Source organism: Plectrocnemia conspersa, unplaced genomic scaffold, assembly GCF_051122295.1.
Source record: "Plectrocnemia conspersa isolate PC_06_02 unplaced genomic scaffold, ASM5112229v1 ptg000007l, whole genome shotgun sequence".
Taxonomy (NCBI): domain Eukaryota; kingdom Metazoa; phylum Arthropoda; class Insecta; order Trichoptera; family Polycentropodidae; genus Plectrocnemia; species Plectrocnemia conspersa.
The window spans coordinates 3,454,234-3,481,394 of record NW_028277171.1 but is presented as its reverse complement, the minus strand read 5'-3'; the positions used below and the strand labels follow the sequence as shown (position 1 = coordinate 3,481,394).

The following is a 27,161-nucleotide window of genomic DNA, read 5'->3' as shown; positions in this document are numbered from 1 at the left end:
CAAATACATTTCTTATATTTTTTCACATTTTAGAAAATTATTTAAGTAACTACTTGCGTACAAATAAAAAATCTTTTTATTTACAATAGGAAGTTTTCATTTCAATATACAATAATTTATATTTTTTCTATACATATGCACTACATATGTATATTTACATACATATATACATGTAATTTATATTTTTTATTCCATCTGCACTTTAAGTAAAACGCTTGTATTTCAAAAATCACAATTTGTATAAAGAAAATAAAAAAAGTATATAAATATAAAAGAAAATAAAATCACAATGAATAATGCTTATGGTGTTTTTAGGTACATTTCAATAAAATTTATATACAATATAATAAAATTCAATAACTAAATATTCAACAAAAAAATATATACGTTTACTCGAATATATATATAAAAGTGAAGAAATATATTTTTTTTTAAATAGACTAGGACACTTTTCAATATAAATTTTAAAACTTTGTTCATAAACATATTCACATATTTTACATTAATATGAACGAATAGAAAATATTTTGTACTTTTTTGTATATACCAGCATTAAACATCGTGATTAACGTTTTCAACATGTAAAAATACAAAAAAAACATTAAAAGTAGTATTGCTAAGTCATTTTTTTCATTAGACTATTTATTAACATTTATTCTCTATGTATTTGTGTATTTCTTAATACAGATATACATTGAGAATAAATTAACAAAATAACACATTGACGTAGTCATTTACACGTACATTTTGTTATATATTTTATTAGCTAAAATAGCACATAAGACTTTTCACATTTCACTGATCTACCGAACACTCATACTTTTTTTAACTGATGAAAACAATAAACATATTCATCGATCTAAGAATTTCATTTTTTATACAACAGTCTTTGTTTTTTTATTTATTTTGGCAAGACGGCGAAATATATTTATAAATGTAAAAAAATGTTAAAATAATAATGACTCGTAACAAAATATAAATTTGTGCTATCAACAACGCTGCAAGTATTAATTTAATACTTTGATGATTAGTATGTACACGTTTTGGACGTAAATGTAAACGAGTCTTTATTATTGGAGAAACGGTCCATTGTTTATATATATATAAAATATATCACATTATGAGCAAATCAAATCAGAATGGACCGTTTTGTGATATGAATTTTTGTATGAGGATTTATTACTATTTCGAGTTGGAAATTTCACAAGAGTCCCTTTCACCGTGATCTAACAGGCTGTCAATCATGAGCGAATTCTTCTGCAAAGTCTTCTCCGTTGTAGAGATACAAGCAGAACCGGTCACTTCGTTGCAACTGGAAGAACTGCAGTTTGACACGAGTCCGTCGAAAGAAGACTTTGTGCCGTTACTCAATCCGCCTTCGTGGACGTGATATGAAGATGTATTATTGTTTTCGAATAGAGTGCTTTGATGGTCACAATTCACCGCCATCTTGGCTTTACAATCCGAACCCTCCGTTGATAAGCTTGGTATGCTTTTGACACTTCTTCCCAAGTAGTCAAAGCAATTGGTAGTGCTGCTATCGACGTTGACGTCGTTGATCAACCCGCTGTTCTCTGGATACAGATCTGATGGTAGATTGCTATATTTTTCAGATCTTTGCGCTTTGGTCGTTCCCATCGAACAATTGTCTAAACCTACCGATGAGAACTGAGATTGCTGAGCGTAGTGAGAGAACGGGAACTGGTCTTGCGTCTGCGGATGAAATTGGGTCGGTGCCAAATGGTTTTGGAAGTTAACTAGAAACCTTTCTTGAGGGTTCAGATAAGTTGGAAAGCCAGCGTGGAAGGCGGCGGATGTCGAAGATCAGGCGGAAGCTAATTGCCTCCACACCGTGTGTCACATAGAGTTCATATATGGCCACGAGAAAGAGTTTCCTGATAGCAGCATGTCTCTGATGAGCGTTTCTATAGGCGTCTTCCCCACTAATCTCACGAAAAACAACTGTTCTATCACCTGCGAACTGACAGTCCTTAACGAAGGTAACCTAAGCAAAAGTTTGCCGAATCTCGTCGGTTGATTAGGATATTGCGTGCGACAGTACTCCTCCAATGCACACTGGGATTTCTCTTGTAGTCCTTCGATATTCGTGACGTCCGACAGTCCACAAGCATCTGTAACAATAAAAAACATGAATTAATTAAGAGTACACTGTGGAGTTAATTAATCGAATTGAAACTTCTTTACGCAACCGCTGGGGAGCCACTCAAACAATTTGTTTTAATACAAAGTTACGCCTGGGAAAGGATTGAAGCCGCTGACTTTTCCTCCTTGTCGAATTAGCCAAGGGAATAAATTTAGTCGGAAACGAAAACAGGACCAAACAGTTTTTAACTTTGAACTCGGAGTCTGTTCCCTTTGTGACTTACACGACTGTATAAATTAATTACAAAGCCCGAGTGAAACTTTTCGACTCGAGATAAGATTCCGCTAGCGATTTATATAATACGATATAATGTATCAAGGGTATCATCAACAAAAGGAAATACTAATAGTGCCTCGTGAAATCTTACTTTCTTTCCGAGCGATTTCGTCATATGTATCTAATGTACCATAAGGCTTCGTATAACATTACATACATAGATACATAATACGCACATGGATCTGTATTTTTAGCAGTTTTAATTGAGCTTTATGGCACTTGTTCTGTCTTTAGACACGTGTTGACCAATTAAGACCAAGCAAGAGTATCTGTTGTTGAGCGCATTCTAAAAATAACAACGAAGATGTCATTCTTAATAAGTAGAGATATTAAAATAAATACATTCCGAGAGCGCAGAATAAATGAACCGACCAGATACAAATTGGACTAACTAATGAATGAAAAAACAGCAATTAAATACTTGATACTAATGTTAAAAAAATATTTTAAAATACATATACAACACAACGACTAATTGATAAAAAATAGTTATTTTAAAATTAGTTACAATGTAGCGGTAAAATATTTTAAGGGAACTTTTTTATACTTGATAAGTTATTAAGCAAAAAATATATATACGCACAGTGTGAATAAATGGATGTAGCCGCAAAATAATTATATTTATTATGCCACATTCGTGTTGTAAGTCGTTTCAAAGGATAATTATTCACTTGACGACTGAATGAGATGGGGTACCCATCACACACTTGGCAATGGCATGCCACAAATTGTATTTAATTGCTCGTCTAAAAGGCTCTTGCGCAAGAATGTAGTAATAGTTTACTGATAAAATATTGAGAAATATAAATTCATAACCATAAACCAATAAATTAACTGAATCTGGAAGTCAATCCAAGAACTACACTTTAAAACTTATCTGTTAGTTTATTATTATAATAAAATAAATATATACGATTATCGAGATATTGTTAAACCACAAAAAATATCTAAACTCAATTGATAAGCCTGAATAATATGATTTTTATCATAGTATCTCGTTTTGTTGACTTTGATCCTTGCACGCCAATAACAAAACACATTCCACAAGTGGATGACGTTGAAGTGAATCAATGAAATATTCCCGTTTTTAAATTGATAGATAGTGTCAATAAAATTGACCCCTTTTGCTCATTTATGGCTATCAAACAAAGTGGGTGAGCGGGGAACGCCACAATTGAAGTCATGTTTTCTGAATCACTCGCTGGCCATGATTTGATACAATTAATGACCGTCGAGATACTTTTGAGTGTTGTGGTTGTTAAAAATTGTGGGAATGTTGCATAAACAAAAAATGTTATGATAAATATATATGTACATATGTATGTATATAAATTGTTTATTAAAAAAAATAATGTTACATGTACATATGTATATATGTAGCTTTCGTTATGAGAAAAATTCGAACATTGTGTTTTTAAGATATTCGCAATAGCACATATATTATTTTAATAGCAATAATAATATAATATAATATTCTAAAAATCTTTAGTAGAAAAATCAATTATCAAAATATTATAAAAATAAAAAATAAGTATCGTAAGTTTAATTTATGGTAGAGTACGCTCGGGATGCATCATAAGATTCCCTATCGAGCTCGACGGTTTACCGTTACATTCTAATTAGAATCCACTACTATTTGCCTCTCAGCCGTACATCGTGGGGGTGTTACCCTGCGCTTCTAAAGAAATATTAACCATTTTATTTTTATTATATAATAATGCTCTTTTCTTATAATAAATATAAATATTTTATTGCTTTTGGAAACAAAAATAGTAGGAATACATTTAATAATGACTATTTTATTTATATTTATATTAAATATCGTTAAAGTTCTGCACAAAATTAAAAAAAATCAGATACATAAGTAGTAAAATTATGAAATGAAGTTAGTGGTATTGTAGGTTAATCAATTTTATTCATTTAACAATCCAGAACTGACGCCGATCCCCTAGAAATAAAAGTGGGAGTGGTGTCGCATGCAACGAAGAAAGAGATAAAGCATGCTCTTTCGTGTAACGGTACTTCGTCCAGATGACATGGGAATCTTATGAAGCGCTCGGGATAAGGATTCCGGTTTGTTATTGTGTGCGTGAATTGTGTGGCTCAAAACAATTTCGCTCAGAATATTTAATTTTTTTTATTTTGAAAGAAAATATATGTTTATTTAACTACATACATCTGAGCTAAGTTGGAAATTTCAACAGACAATGAAAAATATATTATATAATCGAAGAAACCAGACATTGATGTCATTAATTAAATATTTGCAAAATTCAAAATCTTTCACTAGTCAAAAAAATAATGAAGTCTTTAACTATTCTTTAAAAGCAAAAAGATATAAAATGGGGAAAGAAATTATTCGCAGATTGTTTAATGGCTCGACGACTCTATTAAATCATTAGAATCCATTGAATAAATTAAAAAATTATCATCGGCGCAACGATAAGAATAATAACTTTTTAAGCATTACAGAGAATAGTGTAAAAAAACCATCAACGTACGGATTAATAGAAAAATAATTAAAATATTTTAATCCACGGGTAAGAGAACGAATAACTTACAGTGTATATTTGAAGCCTTGATATCAATTAACCCAGATATGCCCAAGAAATTTTGTTCTCTTAAAATTTCATTTATAAATAAAAAAAAACAGTGGCACGAGTTTAGTGACCTACCCATGGGACAGTGGGCATATCTGGGTTAAACCAATATCAACACAAAATTATTTAAAATAAATCACTAGAGAAGATCGAACTTCTGTGCCACACTGCACTTTAATGACGAATACCAGCGTTGACGAATCAGCGACTGTCCTTAAAAGAGAAAGCGAGACAACGAAGTACACGCTACATCGCTTCTCCCTCTCATATACATGTACACGCACACAATAACAAACCGGCATCCTTATCCTGAGCGTACTCTACGCAGTTATAATTCGGCACATCAGTATCATTTTTTGTGTACACATTGTTGATAATAAATTATTTTTAATTACGTAGTAAATTGTATTCGAAATATTTTACAAGTAAATTAATAATTTATGGTGATATAGTGCACTTTTTTATAATTAAAAAAAAAATTAAAAATAGAGAAAAATATAAAATTTAATAAGTAATATAATTAAAAGTTCTAATTTTAATAGGGTTTAAATAAAAAATACATATAAAACATTTAATATAAACACAAGTATATAATAGCAATTTTAATTATTATAATTTTTTTTAATTAACAGGAAAAAATACACGTTAATTTTTAATTGTTAATAAAACATATGTTTAGTTAAAAGTGCACATTTTTGTTACGGCATTTATTATTTTATATGCACATCAAAAGAACTAAACATAGTACTGAAGAATATAAAATTACAGCAGTGTGAAATTTATTGCGTGTGTAATTTTTTCCTTGTTAAGTGTAATTTTAACATTTTCACTAAATGATACTCAAAGAATAGTAATACAATTTTTTTCTCACTGACCGTTAATTTATAACAAATAGAATAAAATGCATTTTATATATTGTATGTATATTATAAATAGTTGTATACACTAAAAATATCTAAAAATATTTATATATTAAACTTAAGTAATTAATTTTAATTACAGATAAGAAAGTTAGTTTTGAAAAGTTAATTAGTTACTTTAATAACTAAAAATCACATTCTATCTAAAAACATGTAATTTAATAATCTTCTCATATGTGTATTATACCAAAAAATATGCACACTCTAAATTAATTTGCTAAAATTGCGGCTAAATAATTAATTATTATCTGTCTATTTTTCACACGAATCCAATTAGGTACGCGTTTAATTACACTTATTATGAGAACACACATTGTCAACTATTATGAGATAAAAAAAGAAACATATAATTTCGAACCATAAAATTATATTTTTAATTATAATTTAGAAAAGCTCCCATATAAACTTTGTACACACATTGTTGTCGATGTGTTTTGTTTAGTAAGCGTTTACTCCTTTAATGATGTGACCCCGTTTATTTGACCCTTTGATTGAAATGACGACCCGATGATTCCAAGAATCGTATATAGGGGCTCCACTTGCGTATATAAATCTTGGATTTCACCCACTCTACACCCATTCGGTTCCATCTAATTGATCGTTTAGCTGACGAATCAGATGGCATTCGATGACCTTTTAGTTAGCACTCAGATTTTTATTCAATGTAATTTTCAACTATGAAGCACGGTGATTAACGGGTTAAAGTTTAAGCTATATCCTTTACTTTCTACTATAATTTAAAATATAACTATACACCCTGATATGATTTATATTATCCCCTGCTTCAATGTATTTAAATAACAAGAAAAATAATATTATAAATTAATGATAGAAGCGTGCTATGCACAGAAATGATCAAATTTACATGCTGTTACACCACAATATCCTTAAGTGTTATTTTTCATTTTTTTCGCATTACCATGACAATAACGCGTTTGGCCCTGGCAAAGTGTAATGTCACAGGAGCATGTGCCCCCTGCTTCGAGGGAAATTTAACCATTATGATGTTATTATTTTCTTCTTTGAGTTTTCTTTACCCCAGCGTAAATGAGGTCGCACCCCAGTCTCCATTGTCCTCTTGGAAATTACACAAAAAAATATATATTACCTAAATATACCGAAAATGTAAAGTAAGAAGCCCCCGCGAGTGTTGTACACAATGCGCAAACATATGGGGATTTTTTATCAACACAAAAAATATCAGTATAATGAACACGTAAAAAACCGGATTGCGACCCTTCTGTCGCGTAAATATAAGGCGCATTATTCGACGACAATGGAAGAATCGCATTATTGCGGTTGACCTTTGACCCCTGAAATCGATAAAAAATATATTATTCGCCGAAGGGCGCGACCTTCTTTGAATGTAATTATACTATTCGCGGCTGTATCAACCGAAAAGTGTGCCGAAGTGGATGTTAAAGTAGCAAAAATACAGCATGAATTTATATAACTGGAATATGAAGTGAAGAATTTATTAAAATTATTGCATAATATGACCAATAATTTCAGAATTTTTACTAATCTAAGTTAAAATTTAGTGTCTAATTAAAAATGTGAAATATTTTTTTTTTATTTCGTGAAAATTCACAGCTGCATTAAGAGCAGGTAGTGAAAAAAGGGACAGGGATATTTAGTCAAAACTTCGAAAATATTATGTTTTATGACCGATACTATGAATTATTATTAGAAAACATTTCGTTCTGATTTCTTCGAACATTTTCTGGTCCAAAATTAATAAAAATGCATGGATTTATGACTTAAAAATGAATTCTTAATTTAATCTTTAGCATAGTTTAGTTCGACGTATGAATAAAACAAGAGTTACAACCCCTGCATTTTCAAATACAAATCAGTTGTATTAGGTAGTAAAAAATCACAACAGGTAGTACAAAAATATACAGATATTACCTATTAACATTCAGAAACATTTTTTGACAATAGTTTTATGATTTACTCTAAGAATAACAATTAGCAAACATTTTGTTTCTATTTTCATGAAAATTTTTCTGTTATCAAAAATTAAAAATGTAAGGATCGATAACTCAAGAATGATATATCTACATACGAATGGTTTAGAACAACTGCAATTTTCAAGACCAAAGGTGCTGAATTCTCTGCTGCATTCAGAGCAGGTAGTAAGAAAAGGGGCAAAGATTACCGATTAAACGACAATTATTTTATGACCGACTCTAGAAATTTAGATTAGCAAGCATTTTGTTTTGCCTTCCTTGAGCATTTGCCAGTTTATAAAAAAATTAAGAATTCCAAGATTTATAATATAAGTATGGTTATTTTAGTTTTTGACAAAAATTTATTCGCGAAATATTTTAAACAAGAGTCAATGTTTTTATATAAATGCTATATAAATATTACGATTAAATGATGTAATCTTTTTCAAAGTACGAGGAAAAATATCATGTAATAGAATGCATTTAATATTGCAATTAGATTTCAAAATTAAATTATAAAAGAATTTATAATAGTAAAAGAATAGTAAATAAAACCATTACATATTAAAAAATTTACTTCTGAAAACTTATATTTATAATATTATATATGCGGTTTGAAACATTAAAAATTATATAAAAAACTTTGGAGACTAACACGACTTATTTTTTATTAGATTTAATATGTTATTTTAATATGTATTAGATATATCAAAAATACATATAAAAAATATTATATTACGTTTAAAAGGGATATCATAATATATTAAAAGTAAAATTTTAATTTAGTTAACATTTAAATAATGAGATAATTATGTATCTAAAAAACTGTAAAAAAATAAAAGAAATAACCATACAGCGGATTTCTTATTTTATAAATGTAAAACTGGAATTTTAGTTACATTTTTTTTTTTAGTAAATTTTGAAACAATGTATAATTTTCTGATATATTATATTACAGTTATGAATAATTAGAACAGTGTTTATCCTACAAGTACATATATGAAAAACTTTTATTATAAATTTGACAACTAAAGATATATAATATATAATATATGTATATAAAAAATAATATAATGCCTACTTGAAAAGTTTTCAAAATTACAAGTAAATAAGTATATATATAAAGATAAGTTGTAAAATATATATGTTTTAAATTTAAATTGATTCGTTCAAAAATAAAAACAGGTTTTAAAACTAATCTAAAAAGTGTTGAAATTATAAATCATATATTATCACTTAAAAAACACATTAATTATTGGGTCATAATTTATTTAAAATACTGAAAATTGACACCTAAATTGTAGTGATAATTTATATGCAAACATTTGGAACTAATTTAAATTGATTTATGTTTGAATTATAAATTACAAAGAAATCAATACACACACAAATAATATATTTCATTCGACAAAAAACTTTTGAATAGGCAGATGTTTACACAGGTCACGCGCCTATTTTCATCGAATTTGTTCAATGGACAGGACTATAGTCAATAATAATGGACCAGGAGATGAAAGACAAACTTTCGGCACAATACGAATATCGGTCATCGCTGAGGGGGCGTGTTTTTTTCGCGTTTCTTTGCCAATATTTCGCGACAATGGTTGCATAATGGCGTTATGCTTCACAATGACTGACGCACAAATGACACATAATCTGACAGAGCTTTCGGATCTTCAAAAGTGTCCGTAAATAATGCAATGGTATTAGATTGATACTATTTGTGTGTTTTTTGTATTAAGTTATTAAGGCGTGCGGTTGACTCAATGGTTGTTTTTTTTAGCCGTTTTCGAATATTTTTTCGGAGTTTTATCAGATGCAGACGCATCTTAATATAACAATAAAGACTGGAGATTGAAGATTTCGAAAACTTTCTATTGATAGACTCTAACGGTCATCGAAGCATCTGTCATATTCATAGCATAATATGAAGAAAAAAACATATAATATGAGAGAAGAATCATGCTGATCATATTTTGATGTGGCAAAAAATATATAATGATCGATCACTTTTTCTTTCAATTTAAAACGAGTGATAAACTAAATACTAATATATAGGAAAATAAATAACTGCAATGGTAAATATTTTTTTCTAAAATGATTAATTAATTTATAGAATTTTTTCTTTTAAATAAATGTGTTTCTTCCTATCAAGATTAAAAAATAATTTTTTGTTTGATTAAAAAAGCAAATTAATTTCGGGATTACTTAATATATTATAATACTATATTAAAATAGTTAAACTTTTCTACTTTTAAATCTGGAAAATAACTAAAGTAGTTCTTAAATAAAATACGGAATATTATTAACATATTTTTATATAGTAAAAATAAAATTTTGACAACATCTGAATTTCCGACCAATTTTATCTTATAAAATATAGATTATCCTGAAATCACTTAATACTAATACAAATAATAGTTATTTGTTTTGAGACTATTAAAATAAACTAAAAAATATTTAAGAAAGCAAATATTGTCGTAATTTTTTCTCGAGATTTCATGAGAAAAATAGCAAATCAAAAATTTTTATTTTTTGAGAAATTCATTATTTTATCAATAATTCACCTAGAGCCTTTTTTGTTAAAAATTTAATTTGTTTCAGTATTTTCAAAAGTTTTACAACCACTATATTTTTTATAAAATATTATAGAATCATATCCAGAAATTATTAAAACTAAACCTAAATAAATCATTTAAATGCTATAGTTAAATAAAAATATTTTTTTGTAATTTAATTTTAATAAAATGCAAAAGTTACTTTAAGACAAATTTATTTTTAATTAAATTCAGTAGTTCTTAGACTTTATATATTTTATTTTATAAATCCGAATATACTTGAAAATATAAATATATATTTATCAGTGATTTATAAAAAGTATACTATAATATACGATCTGTCAAACCGTTTTGAACTATCAATCGGAGTTTGTCAAACTGTTTATATTCTCATACAGTACAACAAAATCGATCGTAAAAGTAGTCGTACACAGTACCCTTTTTTAAACGATGGGATAAATTCAATACAGTACGATCCCATTGTCACCTGGGCTCATTAGGTGACCATTTGGCGTGGGCGTGCACCGTGTCCCACAAAAACTTGACACGTACGTCCCCTACAAATTGACAGGGTCGACATTGTGTCCCGCTGACAAACGGCGTCCTTTACTGAAAATTTATGACACGTGAAAGATTCCAAATAGATCCAAGCTTGTGTACACGAGAGCTTTTTACGGTCGAACGCGTCATGGGTGAAATTTAAAAGCGACTGGTTGGCGATCGCTGGCCGAAAGGTGTCCAATTGACCCGGATGACCTTAACGGTTCCGATTCTTCGGACCGAAAAAAGTTTTATCCGTGTTATAATATAACAATAATAATGGACGAGGGGACAAAGATTCCATTGAATGGATCTAATGGATTTATTTCATTGGACTTTTTGTGCAAAATAGACTTTTATGCGGAATTATTATGCATAACTTTTGTGCGTTTCGTTTTACACAAATAAGCTGCAGATTTGGTTGGCAAAAAAAAATGTAGTGTCCAGGTATGATGTTCAAATTGCGATCTATTGTAAAATATGCTGATTAACGCTCTTTTGGGTGTTACAGTTAAATAATAATAATAGTAAAAATAACCTTTGAAGCATAGGGAACTGGACATTTTTTTTTAAATAGCAATATGGATTGTATTAGTTGACAGTATTTTAATCAAAATGACTCATTGGGCTTCAGATAAAATACGAGGTAAAAAAATTATCGAGGGGTGACATAGATTGGTGTGAATATCACCCAATATTATAATAAGAGAGCAGATGTGGTCATCCATAAAATTTATTCAACTTTGGAAAACGTTTATGCGCATTCAAATCGATACATTTCTACTGAAATGAATGAAAAACTCGACGGGGGTATGTAGAATATTAATTTATATGCAAATGCCACATTGTGCTTGTTGTTTTTTTTTTTGATGTACGGAAAATCGCTAGTGAACTTTGACCTCTGGCTCGTGCAAAAAAATACTATCGCGTGGCCGCGTGCTTTTTGTGTGTAAATCGTGTTTGCTTGTAAATAAAATATAGATATATACTATGTATTTTATTTACTAGAACACATGATGGATTTTAGTAGTAAAAAAAATCATCAAAGTCTTATTTTTCAGATATATTTATAATACTGAAAATATTTATAATACTTAAAAACTAGATATGTGGATTTTTTTATATAAAAAATAAAGTTAATAAAAAGATAAAGGAAATCATATCAACTGTTTTACCTATAATGGAGTTTATCTTTGGACAAAGTGTCAAGAAGTAATGGCTCATCTCGATTTTATTAAATATAAATTTAAACTCAAATACACATAGGTGTTTATTGATCAAAACCATACATTGCCAGCATCAGAGTTGCAATATTTGCATGCGTTTCGAAGCACAAGGCTCTTATCTCGAACGTCCCCTTTCGAATTGCGTACAAACTGTTTTATTCACCCCGCAATGATTTTAAAGCGGCGAAATTAGACTAGAATGTTTGTCCGAGGGACGTTAAAGGGCGTCAGTCCCTTGGCTTTGTATTTCGCATCGCTTAGTGCCCTCGGTGTTCTAAAGTCGTGGGGTAAACCCTCAAGAAGCTTATCTTGCATCATCGTGTCACCACGGCTTGTTAGAGAACCATAAAACAAATGTATTACGGATTCGGCTTCTGATATGTTGTATGTATATATATATGTATGTGTGTATGAATATACATACATATGCATACAAAGTTGTTACGAATATAACAGTCCGGCGGGCCATTTCATATTCGCATATCGCAACACACAAACAACTCCGGTTTCCTCTTCCGAAACGGTGTGCCACCTTTTAACGGGTCAGTTTAGAGATTGTCAACCAAATGTTGCTTTAGGTGTACAATAATTAATATTTAATCATATTACTAAGGGATGACATATGAACTTCAGAAATTAAAATAAACACTAATATGTTTAGTCAAGTGATTAAAATAAATTAATAAACATTTTATTTATGTGCTTTAAAATTGAAATAAAAATATTACAATTATAAATAATTATGTATAGGTTTTTGAATATTTTATACATTTAGGTCAAATTGGCGATAAAAAAAGGCGATTTACTTTTAAATTTATATTGAAATAAAAAAAAATATCATTCACCTAATCAAAATTCGATCCCTTATTTGTTATATTTACATTTAAAAGTTGTATAATTATTTAAGGTTTATTTTTAAATTAAAAAGTAGGATTTAAAAATAAAAACACAAACTCTTATCGTGATAGAACTATAAGACAATAATACTAAAATTCTGTTCGGAAGAAGTTGCAGAAATTAGATAGATTTATATATACAAAAATGTCTTTATTCAAATTTAAAATTAATTACCAGAAAAATTTTAACCACCTTACTTTTTTCTCTGCGTTTTTTTTATAATTAACCAAGAAAACGAATAAGGCTAACTATCGAAATTAACCTGAATATTTACAGTGTATATTTAAAGAATAAGTATCAAATCAATGCAATTTAAAACTTCGGTACTTATTATGTCCTCAAAAACAATTTAATTACATACATATGTATATATATATATAGACATCAAGGCACGCCATAAATTCCTCTGTAATAAATATATATTATATAATATTTATTAATAAATCTACCTAAAAAAGTTTGCTTACTATTTTTTATATTTATTTATTTAATTAAATTAAATTACGACCATCTTGTCTTAATAGTTTAAAAAAATAAAATAAATTATAAGATATAAATATTCAATTAATACGGATCGGACCAGCTCCCCATAACTGACATTAAATAGATCAATGTATTATACAATGTCAGCGTATTAAGAAGCTGGATAACGACAGCCATAGGTGATTCGGCTAGTACGAACTTCCCAAGACTAAAATCCCATGAGAATAGTTGGATTGTCAAGAGCACTCTTCAGTATTTAATAAAAAATTTTAGCGACATACAACTTCCTGCGAGTAGTGACCCAATGCTCTTATTAGAAAGGTGCTGGATTACAAGAACGGATAAAGAAATTTTAGAGTATTTTTACTTTATATTTTTTTTAGTACTTTAAAATATTTTTATTTTATTTTTATGAATATTTGCTTTTTCAGGAATTGCAAATTTAAGATCCCGATTCACTAAAGTGTCATATAAAACACGAATAACTGACAGATCATCAAGGTAAAACGCATTTCTTAAACCAAAGCTAAGCTGTATGGGTATAGAACTTCACTTAATTTTAAAAGTGATCCTGAAATCTTTACTTAAAGTTTCTCTAACAACAATGTTTTTAGCGAGATCATAAGAATAATTACAAGACAATGACTCAAAATGACATTTTTTGACACTAAAGAGCAGAAGGTTGACCAAAACCAATTAAATCACTATGTAAATAAAAATAATCCGCAACAGATCGAATGCATCTAAATAAGTTAAAATATAAAATACAAATGTAAATTAATATTGCCGTATTTATATTTTTAATAAATGATGGAAAGAGCAGAGGGCCCAGGTTTGACCCTTGAGTTTCGACAATCGGCCGCTATAGGTTATAGAAGATCTACGATTGCTCAAATAACTCGAGAATAACCGAGTTAAATCATCTGAGCAACCAAGGTTCGACAATTTTTTTAATAATACCCCAAGAACCTTGTCGAAGGCCTTCTCAAAATCCGTATATACGATGTCTACTTTAATTCCCGCATCGAGAGATTTTGTCACCGTTTTGCTGAAAGACAGGTTAGTAACAGTGGAACGAGTGGGACAAAACTGAGTGTGATCATTCGAGGAACCACAGTCTTTTTTTAATAATAATTAATGACAAATGCTTTTCGACGTCTACTTGTATTCCCGCAACAATAAATTTTGTCACTATTTTAGTGAAAGGCAAGATAAGTGACAGTGAAATGAGTTGAACAAAAACCATTTAGGGTACGTAGCATAGTCTAGATTAGTCATTCAAAGACTTTTTTCTTCAAAAAACTAGTTATAAAATATTATTTTATGACACGTCAAAAAAGTATGGGTCATCAATTAGATGAACCAAATCCTTTCAGATTACAGACAGCTTTTCGTTGATATTAGTAAGAAAGATGTTGGTGCAATGTGGGGTGAGTTGTTCTTAATAAATAAATAGTAAGCTACTAAAGAAAAAAGCTCTATTTTTTATAAAAATATATGAATCCACTGTGTTTGCAAGTTGGTATACTAAACTTTGTAATACACAAGAAAGATGTTCTAATAAAAATATTAAAATATTATAAGTGCTCTTTTTACAATCAATTTATACTTTACTACAGTAAATCGAATACGTTCAAAGCTTGGTTTTGAAACCCTGGTCAAGCTGGTAATGAATGAGTGGTTGTTGGCTGTCGGGGGTACTATCTACCCTATGCTGATAAACCCAGCGGTGGCTCCTGACATTCAAGCTGACATTTACCCCTGAACGTCACCCTTCCGGACGTCTCCCTGATCCTCGTCCTCACACCCTAACATCTTTGCATTTTGACGTTTGCCAACAATGCCTATCGAAAACGAAAGCCTATCGTTTAACATGTATATAATGTATCAACAAAGGATATCACATATTAAAAACTATTATTTAAAAAAAATATTTATTAATTAAAAATTTTAATTGCCATTTTAGATAAAAATATTTTTTGCTACCCTTTATTTATAATGATGTAACTATGTATTAAAAAAATATGTTTATTTAAATTTTTCACTTTTATTATGTGAGCGTAATATAATACATTATGTCGGTTCTTTTTTTAGAGTAAAACATCGTTCACACACAAAAGTCTCCCCTTTGAGGCTGTGGCACGCGTCACACTGTAACGCGATACGTCACAAAACACGAAATCTCGACAAGCAAAATCTGGTCGGCCGTCCGAAAAATTGTTCATCGAATTGAAAATGAAATCATCTCCGCCGACGTGCGAGATCATTTCGCCAATAATGGTGAATAATAAATCGGACGCCCGGGGCTACGATCCCGATTCGCTCGGTAGCTTTTTGACGGGGGCAAAAAATCAGTCGGCAAGCTACTGTACGCGCACATATTTTTTAATAGCAAAATATGGTAACTGTGTTTAACCATGACTCAAGTATAAAACAGTTTTACATTTCTTCATTCACTAGAGAGCTTATGGCATTAATTTATTTTTTGCTAAGTGATCCAGTACTAGAACTATGACCGCCCTCCGGTGCCCATATTTGGAGCTCTTTACACAATCCATAATATGGTTACAATGGCAATCTCGTTATGGATGACATATTTCCTTAAGAATCATATTGAATAAATTGCAAAAATCATTCATCAAATAAAAATATTTTGAGTTGTGTATAGATCAGTGTATGAATAAAATAATGCGCTTTTAAAAAACATTATGTAATACACAATGTATGAACTTTTTCCAAACAACGGATAAAGGCCAACTTTGTGACACTCGCTAGCTCGTCTTTTTTTACCCCAACTTTCCGCATTGTATGGCACTACTATTCAAATGAAACTTTTTTGTCATCATTCAGCAAAAAAAGCGCACCGGAGTTTTTAAAAAGTTCAGTCAAAATTAAAAAAAAACAAATCCAACGCTGCATTTTAGGAATGAATGACATTTATCGCGTCGTGACCTTTATCCCGCAACGAAATAAATAGATGCGTAAGGGGGTGGCCGAGCAAGAATAGGGACGTGTGTCGGCTGGGGGAGGGTTAAAAGGGTGGAATTGAGGAAGAACCCCAAGAGCGTGGCAGAGTTCACACTCGCGTAAAAATCAATGATTCAATTGTGTTTTTTGAGTCGGTGCGCCGCATGGACCGCAACAACCCCTCGGGCCACATTAGGGTTGAACCGAGCGAAGCTGTGGGACGACTCATTTGTAGTGCTGTAATCTAAAATTGTAGATTTTAAACTCTAGCTTAAAATAAAAATGCACTACAAGATCATAGCTATATTATTAACGTTTAATATAAATGAAATATATTATATTAAGGGTCAATGAAATTTTTTATCACAATTTTTCTAAATATGATTTTTCGTATCTAAAGCGTTTGACCCTTTTTCTTCGCCCTCGCTTTTTTACGGCGCATGTTTAGTGGCTATTAAAGAGCCATTGTCTTGTTCGCGAACCGCTAATCCCCTCTACACGAGCACCGAATCGACGACTTTTGCACGTTGATCTCCCTTTTTGCACTCTCTACGGAGTGACAATACGTGATAAAGATCGGAAAAATGTCAAAGAGCAAAGATCGCGCTTTGTTCGTCATATTGTTGAGCTTTTCAGAGTGCTTACAGAATGGCGCACCCTCGAAGCTTCATCGACGCTAAGACAACTCGAGTATGCAGAAAGCGATCGGCGGTAAAATTATATTAGAGTGGCGCCATGCGCAACTCTTTGACAATAAATATAGTAGATAATAAAAAAAAATAACACCAATAAAAAATCGTTGAACGACATCTGATTTTTGGATGTTAAAATAGGATTTATATGATTTTTTTTTTCTTAATTTTTCACAATTTTTTCTCTCTTATGGTTCCTCTCACTCTCTGGAAGTTACCGAACCCAAAGGTCTACCGAATATGGTCAAGGTCGCCGACTTCCGAGTAGCGTCCACACTGCCCCCAAAATGTATAAATTGCGCACGGTGTGGTATTTCGATTAAAATCGACTATGAAAATTTATAAAAAAATATCTATAAAAAAAAAGTTGCTCTGTAAAGCTGATAATTTTTCGCACCTCGTACATTGGGCAATTATTATTATTTTATTTGAGTACAGTGAAAAATTCGAACCATTGGTTGTGATAAAGCAGGTAAGTGTTTCTACGTTTCATAGCTCTTTCTTGCAATAGCTGTCATATTAAACACACAATATTATTTTGAATAAGTACCATTTAATAGTACTTTTTCCTATATTTTTTTATTTTTATTTTGAGTTCATTAGTTAAAATTCCCGCCACTTTTTAATCTAGATTTGATATACAATATATAGCTTAGGTCTTTCTCTTTATGATACATGTAAAACTGAGTGCGGATTTTTGCGGTTTTTAACACATTGCATACCTTAAAAATGGGACGGGGCTTAGTCGCGAAAGTTAGGACCTAAACCTTTTAAACCATTATAACTTTTTAAATAGGTAACGTGTTAACGTCAAATTTAAAATACAGTTTTGTAATGATTGTAATTTTTAAATAATATGGTTACTGTGGTAAAATCAGTAAACGTCAAATTGTGGATCGCGTACTAATAAAATAAAATAAAAATTTGTTTAGTATCACCAAATATACACATATTTAAAAAAAAAAACGATACCGAGTATGATAAAATGATAGACAAATACTTTTTCTTAATAAAAAAACAGCAAATTTGTGATATATACAATTTTTTTTTACGCTACGCGGCGAAATTCGCACGACCGTTCAACACGGAATTCCTCTTCCTCGGGCCTACAATTAAAGAAATACTTTAAATACTTTTTAAAATAAAATTGTATGAATTATTTCATGAAAAATAAAAAAAAGGTAATTTTTTTCAAGTTAATTTTTTTAGTTTTTTTTTTAAAAAAGTTTTTTTTCTATAATGTATTTTTTAACACTTATAAAATCATATATTTGACTAAGAGCACTTATGGAATCAACTAAAATGAAGAAATAATTTTGGCCGTCCAGATCGGGCAAATACCACATAATGCAGCGATCGTGAAGAACGCCTACGCCCATATTGAAATTGAACCGAGATACTCGTTCTATCTCAGTTTGCGAAAAACTTAACACGCGAGAGAGCGAAAGGGGAAGTATCTCGCTGCTCGCGCTCGAAAGAACAATCCGATTTCGGAATCCTTGGTCTCGGAATTTTCGAAAGCGCTTGAAACTGGCCTAATTACCCCCACTTTACCTCCCGTTCGCGGTAACCTCGGAGAACTTCCGAGAGATTTTAGAGCGGGGAGAACCGAGCTCGACCGAAGTAACCCCGAATTAACACATTATATTCTCCGTCCTTGGCCAACCATCGCCTACTTCCGGAGAGTGAAGTGCAGGCATTAAAGATTAGTTTTTTGTGAATATTTTACTACAAATGTGTAAATTTTTATTATTTTTTTATATTGCATTAAATGTTCCGCTGTAACCTGATAAGCGTAAGCCTAATGCGTTACAATAGGGTAAATATGTACCAACTGAGTAAGTCAATCAGATATAATGAATACATACAACGTAAGTATTAACCACCTGACTGAAATACTGGGAATCAGTAACATATTTTAATAATTATAAATTAATATGTATAATAAAATTAATAATCAATAGATGTTACTAAAGCTGGAGCCGGTTTTTTTATAATATAAATAAAAATTCGAGTGCCGCTGCTGGGGCTCGAACTCGTAACCTCAGAATTACTAGTCTAAGACGTTATAGACTACGTTATTCCGTCCTTAAATAATAAATAGTTTAAAAATACGGTATTCAACGTAACTTATAAAAAATACGATATAACTTCTTAGACTATTATCAAGAAATATTATGGTAATAATAGTTTTATGTTATTATTAATCTGTACAGATATGTATTCGAGTGTGACTGTTTATTTGAAAAATAACTGATTTAAATAAGATACAAAATTATAACTTATTTAAAATAAATAAAAAAAAACACTATTTTATATTTTTTTATAATTTTAAATGCTGATTGATTCTCAAATATACCAAATATTTTTTATAGCAATTATATTTTAAAATGTATTTTTCCCACAAATTTTAAAACATATTATTATTTTATTGATAGCGCAATTAAAAGTAGGCTGTTTATTATAAATTAATAATATTTTTTATATCGCTTATTTACTGTCCAATATTTTTTTTGTATAAAATGTTACCAATTTTTATGACCACGTGTTATGCTTAATTGTAAAAAACTAAGAAAACAATTTATTTACTGAATTCTATATATTGTTATTCTTGTTTAATATTTTCTGATAAACCACACAAACCATATTAAACAAAATAAACATAGTTTTTATAATTCTTGCTATATATTGTCCCTTTAACTATACAATTTTTTTGTTCCATTTTACATAGAATAAATTGCATGCAAAATTTTTTTAGCAGTTACACAAAAATATTCTCTAATTATTAAATTAAAACGTCCAAAATTATTATACTGTATGGCTAATTAAAAAAATACATCTACCACTACATACACCGCAAACGTTCAAACGCCTAATCCCATTGTCTACGTTGAACGAGTGTAGTGAAAAATATAAAATCGTCACCGCCGACTCCGCCGTTGTTGTAATCTGATTAAAATGGCAATCAGTGCAAAAAGTCACTGATTCAACTGTCAATTGCATTTTTACGGCAAATTAGGAAGCCCTTTGAAAAGCGAGCGCCGGAACATAATTGGGCAACGCCGGAGTGGGCATCTTTCATGCCACCCTCGCCAGTAATGGGAGAATTCTATCAGAGTTAATAAGAAAGGTGCTTGTCTGGCAAGAATGCGAATTACGGTTGGTGGGCGGTTCAGGCGGATTCCATGCCACAGGGGCTGATCTCTGATACATAATTATGGGGGGGTGGATATAGTGGCGTAGATGTATAGCACCGAGGAAACAATTGTTATCCGCTGTTTCGCAGCCGTTTAATTGTCGTCGTGATCGTTCCATAAATCATGTTGTGGTTTGAGAGATTTGTCATTTGTGGACGTTGTGGTTAACATGATGTAATAGATATGCGGTAATAGATTATGGAAGATCTCGAAATCTTGGTAATATATATTACGGGACAATAAGGAAATATGTATTTTTGTGTAATAATATATTAAATATGTTTTGTATAATTAAACTACTGGATTCTTGAACTCTAAAAACGAGAAAGAGATACATTTGACATAGAATAGCTGTGTATCTATGTATTAAAAGTGAGATTTACAAAGAAAATTATATAGTTTTTCGGATATAACAATAAGAAGATCCCAAGGCTACTAACAATAGTTATAAATGAGTTATTATATCCACTAGAATAATGAACTCACGTTTTAAAAATATTTTTAATATAAAACATATTTTAACATAAATAAATAAAACTTGTTTAATGATGCTTATCAGTAACTTACGATTAAGCGTTTAATTACTGTGAGATAAACGTGACTGATGGAATTAATTGCCAGTTAAGAGCAGCCGGTTAAATTTTACATTCAATAACGCGTTTTAAACTACGGAAAATTATATTTTAATATATGTTATTATATGCAATAATTACTGCAGTAATATCCATTAAATCTTTACATTAAAATTAATATTATGCTATTCCCTATTCCATGTAAGTGCTATGATACTTCATTGTTTTTTTATATATTATAAAGTTATAATCATTTCATTTTAATATAAGAAACTTGACAATGCCACGAAATATTTTTTGTTGAAAATATTCAAATTTCTTGAAACTTCCTTATATGTGCATATATGCGCAAAGTGATACGTCTCGCAACTTTGTACGTCATTAATTCAATAACAAAACTAATTCCCCCATCAGCGGACGCGGCAAGGATATGAGATTATCCAGCCCCATCTAGCAACCCTGACTAAATAATAGGATAAGGGTGTATTGCCTATCAAAGTCGGTGGTCTGTGGGTGACCGCGCCGTAAAAAGCGGTCACCACCCCTCGAAAACATAAGAGGGGTGGGTGCTCGATTCAGAAGTACTACCCCATGTGTAATGTAGAAAAGTGTAATACATTGTATATGTGAGAATATTTGTGTTCAGAAATGATCTAATTTGATTTACAATAAAAAATAATAATGCAATTTACATTTATGAAATTAATGTCAACAAATAATCACAAATTCTCATATACTCCTTGTATTGCAATCAAAAATACAACATATTCCAATTTAGGAGATATTTAATCATTGATTATGTCATCATCGCATGCTTTTGACATTTTTAGCACGTTGGTAAATATATTACTACAGAACCATGTATTCCTCCCTAGCAAAATTGATCACGTATTATTTAAACACAATTTCCTAAGAAATATTTTGAATCCTTACAGAAAAGGGTAAATTATTTTATAAAATCTATATTTAGGTCATATACAAATGCTAGATGGTAAGATAATGCATACCACAAAATGACAATAAAACAAACTTAACCCAAAAACAATAATAATTACGTATTTTTAAATGATATGTGACGAATCGATTCCTAATAAAAAATCAACTTTATTTAAATTTCTACTACCAGTAATATTATCATCGATACAGGAGTCAATTTAAAAAATTACAAAATTCTTTGGGCTACTACAAATATGGGCTATTAAAAATTATAATTATGTAGCAAAAAAATGGGTTAAAATAATACTTTTAATTGTAGAAAAGTAAAAAATTGAGACATTTGTAATAATTATTTTTAAAGCATTAAATTTAAGATGTAAAATAAAATATGTGGGTTTTCTGAAAAAAAAATGTTATTGCTACAGAAAATATTGCAAGCTCATTTTAAATACTTTTCATAACACATTAAGGCAAAACTGATATATTAGAAACTAAAAATTCTAAGAAATAATAATAATTTTACCAGAATGTTTGTTTAATTAATGCGTTGCTACTAATATTATATTTTTTATACCAGATATCAGAAAGATACCAGAAAAATATAATAAGTCATAATTTAAGTTAATCAACGAAAACAATTAAAACTTTAATTCTGAGTTTGTTTCAAAAACTTTGTTTTTTACATTAACCTCTACATTGCCGCGGACCACTTTAGTGGCTCCACGCGATCGCACCTGTTTCCAAAAGTATGCTAGAAATATCGTATTTTTTTTAAATATTTTATTGAAACCTTACGGTTTTAAGCAACGTGTTACAACAGGATTAATCAATGACTATATTTTTAACGTATTTTTTTAAGTGCGTAGCGCAAAATATCTAAATTTATAAACTATTAATGCCAAAAAATAATTAAATCTGTATTTACTTTACTAATATTTAATTTTAAATTATATTTACTATTTAATAAAATATTTTATATTAAATTTGCTATAAAGGTATTTATATTTAATATTGAATAAAAAGATTTTTTTATATTATATTTACTATTTAACAAAAATAGTTATTTTAAATTCATTACTACTAGAGACTCTAACCCAAATATCTAAATACCAGATATTTTTACCCGTTTTTAACTGTTTGTTTTTCAAGTATTAGTCAAACTCTTCAATACATTCGTATTTGTAATGAATTATTTTTAATTTTTAATTTGTAGATAAATATTGCACCAACTTAATATACTTTTTTGCCCGATGTACCGTTGATTGTACGTTTTTTGAATTATATATATTTATATTAAAATTAATTATAAAGCCACGAATAAACTATAAAACGTCAAAGAAGCAGTCGCAAAAAAATATGAAAAAAAAAAGATTTTGTAATAGCCGAAATTTTAGAATTTACTCATATTTCTGAGCTAATTTAATGCAACTGTGGATTTTTGCAAAATCAGGTATTGAATTTTATTTTAAATCTATACGCACGTTGTTTGTAACCGAATTGTTTTTGCTAAAACTTATTTCTGATAATCAAGTTAATGAGTGTTTTTGGACCAGGAATAAAATAAAACTTATTTAAACACATGCTCTACTTTTTCTTAAATTAAAATAAACAGTCTTGATACTATTTATAAATAATATAAAAATATACATATATGTACATGTATTTTTTATTAAAATTATCTGTTTCAATTCTTTAAAACTAAATTTTATATTAAATTTAAAAATTTTAACCGATACTATATTTTTCGATTCACAATAGTTAAAAATTACGAATAAATTCTATTTATTTATTTTTTAAATTACCTTTGATGGTTTAATTGATTAATTAAAGAATTATAAACAAATATTTTGACTATCGTATTACAAAAAATGGAATATAAAATATATTTATTTTATAATTTACTCTTTTTACATATATTTATATTTAATTTTTATTTGATTAAAATATAATTGTTTTCGGAAAAAATAATGGAAAAATTGTACTATTTTAATTGAAGCGTTCTATAATTTTAAATAATAGATGGATCAAAAACGAAGATACAGAAGATAAATTAGGGATGTATTGAATTTAGATTTTGTATAGTATACGCAAATGCAAATTATTTGAAGAAATTGTAAATTTCATATAATTTAAATTTATATAGCAAAATATTTTTATAGGTGTAAAAAAATATTTGTTTCGTACTTTTCTAATCGACTGTCAACTTAATGATGGTCTTTAAAAAATGTAAGGAGAAGCCTCTCTTTATTTAATTTGTATGATATAACATGACATATTTTAGCCTAATGTGTTATAACGGTCTAAACACAATCAACACTATCAAGTAAGTAGTATAACGTCACTCTGAAAATAAAGTCTATATATTAGTGACTTTTGATAACTGTAAACCATTATTAAAGCTAACAGTCAATTGATATTACTATACACAATCTAGCTATATTTTATCTTAATTATTAATTACAATATTTTTCTATGAGATTAGGAAAATCTAGGAAAACCTAATTTGTGATAATCGATCCAAATTATAATTAGATAATAATTACTAATTCTAATTAAAAAAAATAGTATTAAAACTAACTGGCCTTTTGTACTAGTCATATGCATCATTTTTATTTATAAAACAACAATTTAACAATAATTTTAAATTAAAAATCATGTATGTGTGTATGTATTAAAAAATGGTTATATTAATTGAAGTGTTTTATATATTCTAGATTAACTATTTTGGCTTCATTTGCCTTTTGACCTTCGAATCAAAACGTTCCGACCTCGCTCTTTGATATGTGTGTGTTTTGATTGGGTTAATTTTCAATTTGGCGCAAATATTGGTTCGGATGTTTGCTCATTAAGTATCGTTATAACGGAGTAAACAGTCATGGGGGTGGTGGCGTGCGCCCCTCAAACCCCACAGGCCACGAGGGTGTTTCGGTTTATCTGTCAAAAACCAAATGTTTTTGTAACGCGCCAAAGAAAACACAACAGTATAAATCTACTGTTAATGCGCACCATAAAAAGGGCTTTGATCCGAAAAGGGTTATTGGGTTGCTATTGATAAAAACACACATGCAAAATCGTATTAAAGATCGAATAGGTATTTGTTTAATGTTTTGATTTTACACATCAGGTGACTTCAGTCGAATTAAAATTTTTAATTTGAATTCAGTGATATTTTCTAAATTGAAAATTGAAAATTTTCAACGTCCGACGTGCCACTTGTCCGGCGGCGCAGGGGTGGACAAGTGTGGGTCGCGGTCCATTTCTACTGAATATGCATGAGGGCAAACGGTACATCGTTATCCCATTCATGCCGGTGGACAGCGTATAAGCAGATTTCGCGTATTCACACGGTTCAATTATCTCTCGGCGCTTACACTCGTTGTACCGAACGTGTATGGCGCGCGTTATTCGATTATTGAAATAAATTCTTGCGCATATATGAATTTTGGGGTTCGAAAACAGTCCAAGTACAAAATAATATCGAACTAGATGAGTAAAATCTAACGTGCGTATGACTTAAGATTTACATAATTTTCTTTACCACGAAAAAAAATAACTGTAATAATAAAACTTAATATTAACTTTTAATTATTATTTTTTTAAATAAGATTATGATATTTTGAAGAGTGTATTGCAAATCTGATGGATCACAATAACACAAAAGTAATTATTCATATTCAGATAGTTTCAATATGTTTCATTCTCTCCTACATAATGAGAGTATGCTTTAAAATGGATTTCTTTTCGGCACACCTAATACAAACACACACGGAAAATAATCAAAACACAAGGGGGCGACTAAATCTCTGAAGCCCGAGGCCAAAGGGTTAAAAGGTAACAAAGTTTGAATACCCAACGTCGGGGGTGCGCCGTGTTTTCGCCTCGTCCCTTAATGAAATCCCACTTATTTTGCAAGGCAAAGACAAAGAGCGCATTTCCATTAACCGGGGCAAAAATTGAAATTACCATATGCTCAGTTGACACCAGAAGGAATCGTGGCTAGATAAAAATCCGATTGCTCCGGGCAAACAATGAGCAATAAAGAAGATCAGATTCGTTAATAATTAAAGCGTCGGAAGGAAGCAGACAGATAAGTCGGACAATGCTGGCACATGGAGAAATGCACATTAACGTGATTTAGAACCAGTGCACAAAGTCTGGCCGTATACATAGGTATACATACATAGTATATATCTATATACACACACTGTTAAGTCTGTATAAATAAGAGTCTATTCCTAAAACGCCGTAAATCTCACCAGCGCACCTCCCTCTCTATGTTTCGAAACTTTACACCGTCCTTTCTGCTATCATGTGAAATTGTGCATGGACGTCCGGTGTACCCAAAACTGATCCTGGTGTACCTCCCTTATACTCCCTGGATACAAATTCGAAATAATTTAAAACTTAACCCTTCCGAATACGAGCGAATTAAACCCTTCAGTGTCTATTTTAAGGTATAGTACTAAAAATGCATCAACGACTTTTTTGATCTTATTTACAATATAAGTATGTGTTCTATTACACTTTAAAAATATTTTAGTAGTGTAATAAAAAATATTATTTATAGCTTTATCAATGTTTTTTTATTCCAGTCTTGTTTATTAAATGACATATATTTGCTTTAATAGATTTTTAGTAACGTACCTTTACTTTAATAAAACATATTTTTATGATTGCTCGTGATATCATATTATAGTAAATAATACGTTTTGGACTTCATATGTATAACAAAAATACGCTTAAGGTTCATCATGTAACATAAAATAGTACAACGTTAAATTTGTGTGACTAAATACTGCAACTTGATGCTATCATTTACGTCATATTAAAATTATTCTATAAATATAATATTAAAGTGTTTGTAAAAATATATAATATTAATTGATTTTAAATGTACTAGCCGTACGATAAAAAATTAATAACTATTCTTATAGAATTTGCTATATTTTTTTAAATATAGTTATTGTAATGAAAAATAATTATTATCAGTGTAATTATATTTTTAATTGAAACATGCAAAAATGTACAGCAAAGCTATTATTTTTTTAAGATAAAATACTCAGAGATTACTTTATTCGATTTGTCAATAGTTAACCCCTTGAGCGGTATCGCCGTACATGTACGGTGGTCTTTAGGTACCGCAGTCAGTTATACATTTACATATTTAACTGAATAAATAAT

The 27,161-nt window shown here is 29.7% G+C and overlaps 1 protein-coding gene across 5 annotated transcripts in view; it reads right to left on the bottom strand.

The window, feature by feature from the left end:
* Positions 1 to 888: 888 nt before the first annotated feature.
* The window catches only part of svp (COUP transcription factor 2), a 135,163-nt gene continuing 108,890 nt past the window's right edge, over positions 889 to 27,161 (bottom strand). For all 5 annotated transcript variants that reach the window (XR_015810210.1, XM_088188592.1, XM_088188590.1 and 2 more), the window contains one exon: positions 889 to 2,132. Coding sequence is in view for 4 of the 5 variants with exons in the window: in XM_088188592.1 (XP_088044718.1) it covers positions 1,858 to 2,132 (275 nt within the window). In the remaining variant the exon portion in view is untranslated. The remainder of the gene's footprint in view (positions 2,133 to 27,161) is intronic.